Raw genomic sequence first — 14,516 nt, forward strand, 5'->3', positions numbered from 1 at the left:
CTGCTTATATATTGTTATGAAAATGTTTGACTTGGATGTTATGGTGCTTGAATTCTCAGATAAAAATGATCACTTCTTTCTCCATCCCTACGGCATGTTACTTTTGTCATTCTCATAAACCTTCAAGCAAATGCAGAGACAATAGATAATAAGGCCATCATCATCAAGGTAAAATATTGTGTTTGTTTCCACTTTCCTTCCTCCTCTTCATTAACATTATCATCCATAAGGTAATAACAGCTAATAATATTCTATCCAGCTTGTAATAGCTGCAAGGTCACTTCAAACATCATCTCATTCACACGCTGGTTTCATTCAGTCTAATCTTCCTGAACCTGTGATGAGGGCGATCATCACTCATTCGCAGAGACAGAGCTGCGACAACCAGATTTGTCCTGGGAAGGACAGATGTGATGACATAGCGCTTATCCTGGTTGCCCTCAAAAGGTTTCTGTCTTTGTGTTTCACGGGCGGATTGATTTCATCTCTCAGGTCAGTGACCCCTCTCAGATGCAGGCTGTTTAATTCCCTCTTTCTGCAACCTCAGCGAACAACAGCGGGGTACAATATGTTTGTCAACCCCAGATTGTGGTGTGTGTGTGTGTGTGTCCTGCAAAACAGCTGGCATGGGCTTACCTCAGCTGTGAACTGGCGAACAGAGCATAACCTTGGCCTACCAGATACAACAAAATGCTAAATGAATGTTGGTCTACCAAGGCTGAGGTTACTGGTTTAGTTCATTACTGTGCAGACCTTTAAATCTGGATAACAGAAATTCCATGCTAACTAACTTTGCCCACTGGCTTATGAGCAATTCAAATTTGATGGGAAGACAGTATTCGGTCTACTCTGTTAGAGCATTCTCAATATCTAGTTGCCTATGTCTTATTAAAAGCTGCATAAAACTCGTGTTTGAAGTGAGGGTTACAACTATTCAAGCCCTTACAGTACTGCCTAGGTACCAGAGAGTAGATTTACTCTACTGAGATTAATTGTTACAACGCAACTCTGCTCCTAAAGAAACAGTTCAGTGAGAAGTTACTACAGCCTGAAAACCATATGTGCAGTGTTGTCTCCCTCTAGAGGATTTACTGTTTAGCCTTTTGTTTGCGCAGATAAGTAAATTATTTAATGCTTTGTTACAGTAATACAACTTTCAGCCATGCATTTTTTTTGCCACACAAGCTTGAAGAATGGATTAGTCTATAGCCGACTACTAGCGCTATTAGCGACTATTAGACTACTAAATATTATTTTAGCCTTACACGTGACATTGTCACGTGACGCAACCTCGGAAGTAGCGACGATGATGACATGAAACCAATGCATGAAACAGAGGTGTTTGTAGGCTACATTGATTAAACTATTGCAATTATAAACCCTTATAGACCGTAAAGTTAAACAAGAACTTTGCGTGGGACAATGCAGACTACAACAGATGTTAGAGGGTAAGACTGTGAAATCGAAACTCGCATAACTTGCATAATTGAGTTCTGGGTTTGCTAACGTAGGCTACCAAGTAGGCTAGCAGCTAGCTGACGCTAAGTTGAAAGAGCCTAGACTAGAGTATCAAACAGTTTGCCTCAACCGCCTAAAACCCCAGATATATTTCTGTTAAGTTAAGTAACACTCGTCGCTGGTCACTAGTTACTGGTCACTGGTCTTTTTTGACCGCCTGTCGCAAATTTTCTCAACGACAGTTTGTTGTTAATTAGTCCCCAAAAGAGTGGAACTTAGGCTATTCTTTAGGCCTAACGTTAATGTATTGCTCATAAATACACAACATTATGATTGGTATTTGGATGGATATGTAAGCGTGAATAACCTAAATATGCCAGTCTTCCATGATACAACGCCAATGCAGAAAAGAGTGTGTTTGTATCAGGATAGGCTATGCCGGTGGGTCAGGTCAAGTCTGTGGGCTTTGGTGTGGTGATCTACTTTTAATGTGATTATTTATTTTTCCCTGGTAGAAATGAGGCATCACTACTATCGGTTTTGAAGACGCTGTTATTCTTCACAATCATGATGATTACTCTACCAATAGGATTATACTTTGCCACCAAAGCCTATGTTTTCCAAGGTAGGTGTGATACATCTTCCTGTTTTAGGCTCATGCTTATGCAAATATTATACCAAACAGCCATCCCTGTAAAACCAAAACAAACAAAAAAAGCAAAAGCATGATTATGGTAAATTATCAGGACACATGGTCAAGAAGTTAGACTAAACTGATTAACAGGATTTTAGTCTAACTTACTTCTCTATGACAAAATATGTTTTGTGTGTGAATTAAACTAGACATTTAAGTAGGCTATTCTTAGGCTTTGTAAAAAAAAAAAAAATCAACAGAAAATAATCAATAGTTGCAGCCATTTTTCATGAAAAAGCAAAAGATTTCCTTTATGCACACAAAAAGCTAAATTTCTCTCAAATATTATGTACAGAATATGGGTTACCACTTCACCTTTTGCCAAGATAATCCAACCTCCTGACAGGTCTGGCATGTCAATATATGCTGAATATAAAGCATAATCCTTGCACAGATGTGTGAAGGCCACTCTAAAGTGTGCAGTTTTATCACACAATGCTGCTGACGTCACAAGTTTGGGGGAGCATCCAATTGGCATGTTGGCTGCGTTAATAATGTCCACCAGAGTTGTTGCCTATGAATTTAATTTAAAGGTGAAGGTGTCATTGGCATTTTACTCCAATGATATTTTACTACACGAAAAAACAACCATTTTTGGTTGAGTAATGTTCAAGACTGCTTTAATTCAGTGGCAAGGTCAGTCAGTGGTCAGTGTATGTGTAATATAGCCTAGAAATCTAGACGCACCCTAGCGGCAGCAAATAATATTTGCTGCCAGGGCTAGTCTAGCAACTCTCCATTGGCTTGTGAGCTCGAAAAATTAAACTTCTATCAGGCCAATCAAATCGTGTATAGAGTCGTTAGGTGGGCTTAACATAATGATTGATGGCAGAGTTGCAACGGTTTGGCTTGAATTCCCTGCTACTTGAAAACAAATAAAATGGATGTTGATGTTGGCGAACAGTGTGACACGAGTTAAGCTTTTATGAAGTTGGCAAAAGTTTGAACTGCTGGTGGGAAACGCATGGGACTCATAGCGCTGTCCTACTGCGTGCAGAGGGAATTTGAAAGACAACCGATTATCCCGCCCCTCAGACTGAGCACTGCGAACGGTGAGTGCCCAGACCCTACATTTTAATGTGGGTCTGGCTCGTCAGGCTATGTGTAATACACATTTGCTCCAAAAAACGCCACCAGTATCTGTTAATGGGATCATTCCACGCCAACTCAGACATCTATGGACGCAGTGCTCGCCAATACAAACTTGACCAAAAGGACCATGACAAAATTATGCCACTGCTTCCACAATTTCTTGGATAATAGTTAAAGACACTATTCAATTCAATTTTATTTGGAGAGTGACAGCGGCAAGGAAAAACTCTTACACTATGTAACATTCTTGTTATTTAGTTCTTTAAAAGTTTGATGGCGGGTTAATCCGTGACCGTCTCAGTATTTAATTGTTCGCCATCACTGAGCATAATACTAACTTATTTCCACTATTTTCATGCTTTATCATCACTAAATTCTCCCTGATCTACATTCCAGACTTCTGGAAACAATGTCCATAATGGTGCATTATGAAGAATAAAATTCATATTATGGAGCTTCATAGTCAAAAATGTTATTTCATTACAAGAAAGAACAAATATGTATCTTTATCTGGTATAAATCCCATTAGGATCATCAAGTGCCCACATGGTCATTTGAGGGTCCAAATATGGGGTTCCAAAAGAGTCACCTCTGCCAGAGAGGGTTTTTGGACCCCCATAAAACCCCCGCCAGTGGTACCATACCCTTCAAATTCATTTTGGCAAGAGCAAGGTTCCCACATATAACAAATAATCCTGTTTAGAATAAATATGATCATTAATTGTGGTGCTAAGGCCACCCAAAAAGTGAAAAATCACACATGCCGTCAACATTTTTTAGGACTTTGGTGACCCACCTCTCACCCAAACAGTAAGGAATGTTGATTCTGCCTCCATAATTGTGTAGTACAGACTACAATGAACTACCACACCAGTTTCCAGCCTTCTACCACTATTAGAACAGACGTTATGGGCTTCCAAAAATGGCAAAAGATGAAATGTGAAATTCCAATGTGTCGATTACGGCCGTGGCACCCGAAATTCAAATGGACGTCACGGGCGAACCGTTTGAGATATTGACCTGAAACTTCAGATTCCCTTGTTTGGTAACATAAGGCATATTTCTCACCGCTTTTCAGCTAAATCTGAGAGGTACCATGTACATGATACCCCGATTTTGGCTGTTTTCACTTGGAATGACCCAATGTTAAAAACAATGTAGCAGTAATACAAAAAACAGAAACAAAAGTAGCAACATCCAGACACCTGATATGTGTTACTACTAACCACAGTTACTATGACTGCGTTTACATGCTCTTCAGTATCCCCGTTATGAGGTTCATCCAAATTTTAATCATATTCTGGATATGGTGTTTACATGAACACAGAGAAATACTAGCTTAGTATCCCGATTACCAACAATACAGTTCTATAAACACAGCTCTGCACGTTTGAATGAGAAACCAGGATAAGATGTATACATTATTATACACAACAGTATCCCGGTTTCTTTTGGGAGTATTCCACCTAGCATAACCGGTTTATTCAAAACCGAAATAAGGGCTTATCCGAGTTTCTGAAATCGGGACATGTTTATATGCTCAAATACAAACCGGGACACTTGTGCATGTATGTAAACACAGTCAGTTACTACTAAACAGTTGCTTCTCACCCTACACTCCGGAACATCCATCAGCTGGTCTAGCATGATGAGATGACTTTGAGGATGGATGGGTATTAAAACCATCTTTATGTATTTAGGTGGCTGGTCATGTTATACTTTGAAGTTAATTAAGGTTAAGGTTTAAAATGACCTCAGAAACCCAAAGGCACCTGTGAAAATAAAAATATGCAAGGCATTGCAGTTGTCTAAACAATAGATAACATTTATAATTCTCAGTGTCCTGGCTATTGGGTTATATTCAGTGTGTTAATGTGTTATTTTGAAATACTTGTGCGTGAGTAATTTTGAAACAACCTAACTGTAGAAACAACATAACTGTATTGGATTAGAATTTTCAACTCCACCTTTAAGAGACAGCAAATAGATGAATTCATTGATAGAATAATATGGCAACAAGTATTCAAAGCTGGCAAAATGAAGACTACCAGATTTCAATTATGTATTCCAATGGTGATAGACTGTTTAAGGCTGATGTGCGGTGATGTTTGATGTTAGCAAAAGCATTCTGGCCCAAAGGTGATGATACATGGAACAACTTTTGTTGCTGGGCGTAATCGTTTCCATTTGTTCTGGGTAGATGATCGTTACAATTTTCCCTCTGATGATTAAGTTTTCCAAAATTTAATTTGACCAATGTCCCTGGGAATGTGGCCAGACAACAATATTTCACGAACATAGCGAACCTTGTGAATCATCAGCTTAAGAGCAACAATTATATGCCCAGCAGCTGTATCGAGCTGTATGAGTTTTATGTAGAGAATAAATGAATGACCTGGAAATTGGAGTTTAAACTGTACCACTTTTTCAAAGGTTCGTTGGGCTACTCCAGTAATGACAGTTTCTTCTATGCTGCCATTGTCGCTGTTGTGGCAGTGCACGTGATCCTTGCGCTCTTTGTCTACGTCGCTTGGAATGAGGGATCTCAGCAGACAAGGGTGGGAAAGCAAGACTGAAGAGCAGAAGACACTCACAAACAGGACACCCTCTCCCCTGCCACACACACGCACACGCACGCACACACACATCTGTCTCTAATTTACACCCAGTGTTTTGGGAAGAGTCCCCAGCTGGCCTGTCTCTTTCAGTGGGGGAGTTGTAGAAACTGGCTGTGTCTCCTCACCAGGTGACCTGAAGGAGGGCATAGACGTACTGAGCCAGGCGATCTTGTGGCTTGAGGCCAGAAAAATAGGCAAAAGCAGTGACTAGGGAGCAGAAATGCTCTGTGGATTAATCCATTAACTTTTGCCAAGGCTGCTACATCTACAGAAGATAACGTTTGTCCTCATGGCACCCTTAAAAGTTCCTCAAGGATCCGCAGATTGTTTAAATAGAGGGCTCTTTTCAGATTTATTTAGAAGTCTATGTTGTGGCCCTTAGGTCTGTACAGGTCCCTGAAAAGTTCTTCAAGGCTTCTCTGATGGAAGAGGAGAGTGAAAGCGGTTGTGTAAGGAACCTAGAAAGAACATAAACTCCCAAAGGTTCTTCAAGGTGTTTTAACTGTAAAGTTCAGATCTACGCAATTTTACTCAGAAACCAACCTAAGGTGGAATATTTAAATGTTTATAAAATAACCTTTTTGGGAAGGCTGTGCCTTAAGCACATTTTTATCTGTAGTTATGTGATTCTTTAGCCAAAGCAATCCACACCAAAATGATCAAAGATATATGGTCAAAGTCAGTCAAAATAAAGACACTCATTTTCTCTAGACTAAAACTATAGTGAAATTTGCATTGCACTGTTTTGTATTTCTGTTGTGATGTGATATTGTGATCATGTGTACATATCAAAGTGTCTACTTCTGATTGCACCACTACTTTTGATATGAAAATGATCATAGACTATGGAATACTCAACAATAAAAAATGTATATTTTGACTTTGTAGTTTGGGGTTAATTATTATTTTCATCTTCTGCCATGGATGTCTATGACAGCTTATAGAACCGTATTATCGAAAGTTGTGAAATTTGGCATACTCATTGGGGACACTGATTCTTTTCACCAGGATTAATGTATGCACCTCAAGTGCTCTAGTGCCACCAATGGGACAAAGTTGGAGTTACCTCTTAATGTGTTTTCATTGAAAATTATATTGTACTCTCTGGTCATACTTTTGTCAAACACTCCAAGGATGAGACATGGAAATGTGTGATGTCATCTTCATAGCAATAGTGGTCGCTATATTGGATTTCATCATAAACACAAAAAAGTTTTCACAGCTTGGGACAGCACTTAACGATGTTTAATAACAAAGACGTTGCTGACACGTGCACCATGCACTTTTGTCGTGCTGTTGTAACCTTTGTAATTTCTGGATTTCCCTATGGTTTCCGCGGTAAACGTCACAACGCTTTGAACTGTGGGTAATTCCCTTTGGTGAAGTCTGCACCGATGCAGACTCACTGAAAGGGCTCTCGGTAAGTGTGTACAAAAACCCTCACACCCTTTGAAATTTGACATTGGGACAGCCCTAAGCCCTTACAAATTTCGTGAGAATGCGCACCAAAGTCTGTGAGTGTGTGTGAGTCCGGACTTTGGGGTTGGCCCACAGAGTGCTGTATGACCGCAGCCTTGAGAGAATTGTCAAGCAGAGTCGATTCAAAAACTTGGGGGAACTTCACAAGGAGTGGACTGAGGCTGGAGTCTGCATCAAGAGCCACCATGCACAGATGTCATGACATATTTCTAGGGTCAAGCCACTCCTGAATCAGAGACCAGGTTAGAGCGTCTTATCTGGCCTAAGAAGAGACAGAATTGGTCCGTTGCTTAGTGATCCAAACTCCTCTTTTCACATAAAAACAGAATTTGCATTTCATTTGGATATCGGGGCACAGAAGTAGTTACTTGAAGTCCAGTTTGATGTTTCCACAGTGATGATTTGGGGTGCCATGTCATTTGCTGGTGTTGGTCCACTGTGTTTTATCAAGTCCAGAGTTAATGCAGCCATCTATCCATCTGCTGACAAGCTTTATGGAGATCCTGATTTCCTTTTCCAGCAAGACTCGGCACCTGCCCACAGTGCCAAAACTGCTAGTAACTGGTTTGCTTGGTATTACTGTGCTTAATTGGCCAGACAACTCGTCTGACCTGAACCCCATAGAGAATCTATGATTTATTGTCAGGAGAAAAATGAGACAGATGACCTCATAAAGCAACCTGGGCGTCTATAACACCTCAGCAGTACCACAGGCTGATTGCCTCCATACCACGCCACATTGATGCAGTAATTTGTGCAAAAGCAGCCAGGACAAGTATTGAGTGTATAAATGAACTATTTTAGTTCAGTTTTGGCTTTCATGAGCTGTAAGCCGTAATCATGAAAATATGAAAGATATATATATATATTCAAATTTTGAGACCCACCTGTATGTATGTCCATAAGAAGGCAAACTAGTGTGAAAGACATATCTAGTTGTTTAGTTATATATGTTTCAACATAAACATGCCATAAACTATACCTGCTAGTGCTGTAATGGTAGGCTCACTGTAGTTTATAGCAAGTTTTATCTCGAGGTTTTTCAATTTTGCTGTCTGATCAAAATAGGAGAGTACCAGTATATCCAAACATGGAAATCCATAATTTGGCCTACCACGGTTGTTGTTGTTGTTGAATTACTTGCTCATTTCAGCTTGACCTACATTTCAGTTTCAATTAGAGGGCCACTCAGAGAGCACAGACCAACAAGGCCAAAAAACATGCATGCTACAGCGTTAACAAAAAACTAACTTTGTCCTTTAGATCTGCTCCAAAATATAACAGGTTCTTTCTGGGCCCATGTTACACTGTTTGGACCAGTGAGTAAAGTACAGGGAAAATTAAGTCAGAGTAAGAGGTAAACTACAGGGAAGGGCGATCACTTTTTGCTGAATGAAGCATCAGGGCGGTTTCTCAAGTATGTGGTTTAGTGCCAATTAAACTTGGGTAAGTTAATTCTGAGAAAGTGACAAACCTCTTAATAGAAGAGGTTTGTGGCTTCATTCTCATAGGAAAAGAAAATGAAGGACTCTTTTTGGAGATTTACAAATTAACGAGTTAACTTGCCGAGGTTTGTTGCTTAACCATGTACTTGAAAGACCATCCAGGGCTGCTCTAATAAGGGTTTAGCTCTACTCTTAGTCTTAGTGAACTTGTCACTAAACCACACACTCACAATCGCCCTGCCTACAGCCAAACAAGCCACACCAGAAACAACCTCCCCAGTGGCAGTGCACTCCTGCCCTATGCAAGAACTCATGAGGCACACAGCTGTGGTTAAAACCTTTTCGCAATTGAATATGAATTTTCATAATCCAATATCCATTTCTTTATCCAATTTTGTTTTATCTATTGAGTATTCATTGACAGCCTATGGTTTAACGACAGGAGCGCATTCGCTTGCTACTGTAGGTCAGACCCAGGACCAAAGGGTCAGTGTTGAATAACAAAGCCCTGCACAATGGTGGGTGGGGCTTTCATACATTTCAAATCCTTATTTGTCGATCCTTCCTTATGTCCTAGATCCTCCAAGGGATGCAAGGAGAATGAGGAATTAAGTACAGATGCTGGGTAGAGGGTGACACGGGAATTAATTTTCACTCCCGTCCCATCCCAAGCCCACACAAATACTCCCTTCATATCCCGATCATGTGACTGCCCCCCCCCCCCCCCCCCCCCTCCAAAAAAAAAATCCTGTCCTGCAAAATCCCGAGAGAAAGGCTCCCGAATCCCGTCCCACTCCCGTTTCATTCCCTATGTTGTCTAAAGCATTGGTTCCCAAAGGGTGGGTCGTAGGAGATTTTATTTGGGTCGCCAGTATAGTGACAATTTATGTTGTGTAATAGGCCTAGCTTATACCTTATATAGCTTAGGAACTCCTTCTGTGCACATTTAGAACACCGCCAGAACGTGGATATCACTCGCAAAATGAAACAATATCTGTCGGGCGCCTACCACCATGCGCAACCTTACAGTTGCAAAATGCAAGGGACATGAATCAGTTTATATTTGCACGAACAATAACGGATATCAGCTCTTCAACATGGCCCATTAAAATCTAGAAAGTATCATTTTAAATCTGCTGTCAACAATAGGCTAAAGCAGACATCCATAGACCGGACATGAGGTTTATTTGCGTCAATTGTAGATAGGCCTCTTTAAAGTTAATAGCAGTCTCTTCACATTCCATTTTATTTCGGATTTAAAATGCACAAAAGTGCTTTAGAAAGGCTATAATTTAAATGGACATGTGAACGCTATTTCCTCTTTCCAATCTTGCGAACTTCACTACAGTAAAGCTGCATTGCCATTTATTAGCTAGTTTCCCATAACAACCACCACATATATAGGCTAGTCGAGGTGACGAGGGTTATCAAGATCGACTTTGAACACAGTGAGCCATACAACTTGACAATTACACTGTATCATAGTGTTAATGTGTTGAGTAAAGCTACACATGTTTAGATTGATTTTGTTACCATGTGTGTTTATTCCTGCCGTTACAAAAACTAGCATCTCAGATAACGTTAGCGATTAGCGCACGCTGATATGGCAATAGAAAACACCTTCAGTTTTCGGGGTAGTCGCTGACGCTATTTTATTTGGCTTGTGAACAGGGCAGCTGCTTTGTATTGCTCTGTTAGGCTACTCTGCGGCTAGCAGTAGCCAATCAACAAACGTATTGCGAGTTGTAAGTGGTTCTCTTTTCTAGAAATGTCTTGCAATCTTTGGGTGCACTCACCGCATGTTTTAATTTAATCTCCGGCTCCGTTCCCCTCCCGCCCACTCCCGTTGATCTCTGCCCGTCCCGTCCCTATCACGTTACCAACAGTGAAATTGACTCCCGTACTGCAGGACTCCCGCGGGTCCTGCAGTACGGGAGTCAATTTCACGAAAAATTGTGACCCTCTAATGCTGGGTATCAATTTGTCCTTCCTCCTTTCCATCCTTTTCTTATGTCCTAGCCTAGCCTGAGATGAGTATGGAGGAACTCGGGTAGGATACAAAGAGGATGGAGGAATCAAGGACATACATATGAGAGAAGAGATGTGCTTGTGTGGGTATCCACATTTGCTCAGTCATGCGTTAAAAGATGATCACTGATGACACAGAGGCTGTCACGGCCAGCATGCCAGGATTGCAGATTGGACCCAAACGCAGACTCAGAGGGACCGAAGTGGATTCAAACTATATTTTACTGTGTCTTCTTTTACACAAAAACTTTTTAGAAAACTTAACAAGAACATAAAGTCTTAGACCGACAATAGCAAACTGGACGAGAACATGCACAAACCTGACGAGAGATGAAATAATCCAGCAAAGCACACAAGACAGGGTTTAAATACACAACACTTAACAAGACTAACAAGGCACAGGTGGAAAGCAATCAAGGCAATAATTAGGGAACATGGCTCAGGTGAAGGGCGGAGATGAGGAACAAAAGCATATGACAAGGGTAAACAAAGCAGCACATGGTTCAGAACACAGGAAGTAACAAAAGCACATAACAAGGGTAAACAAAGGAGCACGTGTTACATGACACAGGAAGTGACAAGGAACAGAAGACATGGCTAAATACAAAGACATCACTACAGGGCAGGGACATAATACACATGATACACAAGAAACATGAACCTGGACCTATAGATCCAGGGCAGGATTGTGACAGTACCCCCCCCTCCAACCTGGCGTCCACAAAACCCAAGTCCAAAAATCCAAGCTGGCCAGGGATGGCACTGGAAGAGCAAACCTCTGAGAAGAGTTGGTCACTGGAGACAACGAAGCACTGGGTTCGGGACTGGATCGCATTTCAGGTGGTCGAGGACTAGAGGATGCTGGAAGATGCAGAGGAGCTGAAACTGGCGACTCCACTGGGTCCGATGTGGCATGGAGAGACCCCCGGGCATGACTTGGGCAGGATCTAGGAGCTCTGGCGTGGCTTGTTCGAGTTCTGAAAACTGCTGTGGCAAGTACCAGAGATTGGACAACCGACCCTGGGAGTGTAGGTCTTGGGAGGTCCGCTGTGTCTTGAGTGGAAACCTTAGGGCTCGACCTGGCTTGAACAGGCACCGCTGAGACAGTCAGGACTTTAACAGGAACTGCTAGACCTGATGTGGAGTGAGCAGGGACAGCAGGGCCTGTTGAAGCAAAAATGGGTACCATTGGATGACCTGGGGCAGGGATATAGCTTGAGCACTAGTTATGGCATCAGCTGGATTACCAGACAGAGCTACCTCTCTTACTATAGCTGGCTGAACTAGGGAGCTGGGGCAGCGAGACAGAACGAGGTTTCGAATTCTGTCCTCTGGGGAATGGCTTGATAGCTAACCAAGTCCCCCAGAACCCATTTCTTGGTGGGAAGAAATCAGGATGGAGGCACGCCGGCCCGAGGTCAACTGACTCAGAGAACAACTCCTCCCCACTGGTCCACTCCTCGTCAGTGGCCCGTTCCTCCTCCTCACTGATCCACTCCTCATAATTGGACCACTTATCAGTTCCGGGGACCGGCTTGGGTTCAGGGACATGTCTGGGAAAAGGCAAGACGAGTAGACATAGTTGGGTTCTTGGACTTGCCGTGGGTCGGAGCCAGGCTGGATTTGGCGTGGGTCACTACAGGAACAGTCTTGACATGGACCGGCACTGGACTAGAACTGGCGTCGAGTGAGGCAGGGCGAGAACTGGCATGGAGCTGCACTGGGGTAGAACTGAAAAGGACCTGTTGAGGGCCAGAGTTAGCAGGATCTAAACTAAGTCCTTTCTGAGAGTCTTGCAAGGCCAGCAAGCTCTTAAGTTCAGTAGTGTCAGTTGTCAGTCTTTCAAAACCAGGATTCCCCACGAGCATGGCTCTTGAGGAGAGGGTATTTTGCTGTTCCCACCAGAACTTTTTTGTTGATTGCCCTACAAGGAAAAACAGGACAATAGGCCTCATGTATGCAAACGTGAGGGATGCATACAGCGCCACCCCCCTTCCCCCACTGGGAAAGTCAGACCACAACCTCATTCATCTTCAGCCAATGTACAAGCCCAAAGTACAGAGGCTACCGGTTGCCACGCGCACCTTCAGGAAGTGGACACCTGAAGCGGATGAGGCTCTGAGAGACTGCTTCAAGTGCACTGACTGGAATGTGTTACAGAATGGAGAGGGCTTAGAGGAGGTCACACATTGAACTGACTACCCGAACTTCTGTATGGACATTGTTGTTCCCAACTGTACGCTGCTTTCCTAACAACAAGCCTTGGATAACCAGCAATGTCAAGACCCTTCTCAATAGGAAAAAGATGGCGTTCAGAGAGGGGGACATGGCAGAGCTGAGGCGCGTGCAAGGAGAACTCAAAGCTGAAAGAGGCTAAGGAGGACTACAGAAGGAAGGTGGAACAGAAGTTGCAGGAAAACAACATGAAGGAGGCATGGAACGGTATGAAGACTATCACTGGCCTGAAGAAGAGCAGCAGCTCTGTGGAGGGGGACCTGGACCAGCTGAACCACTTCTACAACAGGTTTGACTTCCCTGCTCCAGCTCCAATGGCAGTGGTCTGTCCACCACCCCCTGCTAACTCAGACACTGCTCTTGTTTGCGTGCCTGCTCTACCCCCACCTCCCAGTCTCTCCAGCTCTTCATCCCGGTGACACCCAACGACCTAAACCACCATCACCTCACGCCCTGCCCCCGCCTGACGCCTTTACACACTGACAAAATCCCCACAAAATTATGTACCAAATTCGCAGAACGCCTGTCCTTTTCACATAGACCGAGGCAGAACAGTGGGACGAAGTGTCTTGCCAAATTTACTACCAAGCACCCTAGACTTTTTGCCTCATCGATAAGTTCCGGCACCAGTGTGAATGCGTTAAGGCGGAAAGGGGAATCTGGGCGAGCATTTTAATGCTATGTCCAGCCCACCACAGGAGATTGCAAATAAATCTAACTGATCAAAAGCAGCAATAGCAGAGACATTATGACAAACTTTAAATTCACAAAGTCTCCAGTCATTTAATGCCTGCTAGAGTTGACTGTAGCTCGGAATGCAATCGGTTGCTATAATAAGCTATCCTAAAATCCAGCGATAAAACAAAGCATGAACTCATGAGCGTCTGTCTGCCCTATGTATATCCTCTGATTTTAATGTTTACAGATATCTAGGCGATATTTGTAACATTTATTTTGTATTTGGCCTGTTATAAAATCATGTAGACATGCATATACACATTGCTGCAAATTTAAAACCGGATTACTCTGGAATGGCTAACTGTACAGGGGAATGCTTTACACCTTTGTTCGGTAAGGTCTGCTTTTTATTCTGATGTATGGTTTGTCATGTGTTGGGAAAGTTCGCGAAGTATTCCACCAAGATGAATGGGTAGGGAGACGGGCGCAGAAAATGTGATTAGATTAAAGTTACAACCAACCAACTTTCGTGTGATACATGTGATGTCTGGGATGAATAGGCTACTTCGCAAGTAGTTCAGCAAATTTGGGTGGGACAGAAATACCTTTACAGAGCAAGCAGCTCTGGCCATATCTGGCTCACATGATGTACTTAAATGCATTATCACTTCACTACCCAACACGCGAACAAGAAAGAAAAGAAAAAAAAAACGAATGAGCTTATGTTGCGATTTCCGATAGGCCTAGGCCTAGAGAAAAGACAGCTATGGTAACCTAACAATTAGGATT

The 14,516-nt window shown here is 42.5% G+C and overlaps 1 protein-coding gene across 1 annotated transcript; it reads left to right on the forward strand.

The window, feature by feature from the left end:
- The first annotated feature begins 1,278 nt into the window (after positions 1-1,278).
- On the forward strand, positions 1,279-6,742 carry vma21 (vacuolar ATPase assembly factor VMA21). The gene is made up of 3 exons (XM_042093452.1): positions 1,279-1,448; positions 1,974-2,083; positions 5,678-6,742. The coding sequence occupies exons 1-3, from the start codon at positions 1,423-1,425 to the stop codon at positions 5,818-5,820; spliced, it is 279 nt and encodes a 92-aa protein (XP_041949386.1). The 5' UTR covers positions 1,279-1,422; the 3' UTR covers positions 5,821-6,742.
- Positions 6,743-14,516: the final 7,774 nt, after the last annotated feature.

The sequence above is a fragment of the Alosa sapidissima genome, chromosome 5 (genome assembly GCF_018492685.1).
Source record: "Alosa sapidissima isolate fAloSap1 chromosome 5, fAloSap1.pri, whole genome shotgun sequence".
Taxonomy (NCBI): Eukaryota; Metazoa; Chordata; class Actinopteri; order Clupeiformes; family Clupeidae; genus Alosa; species Alosa sapidissima.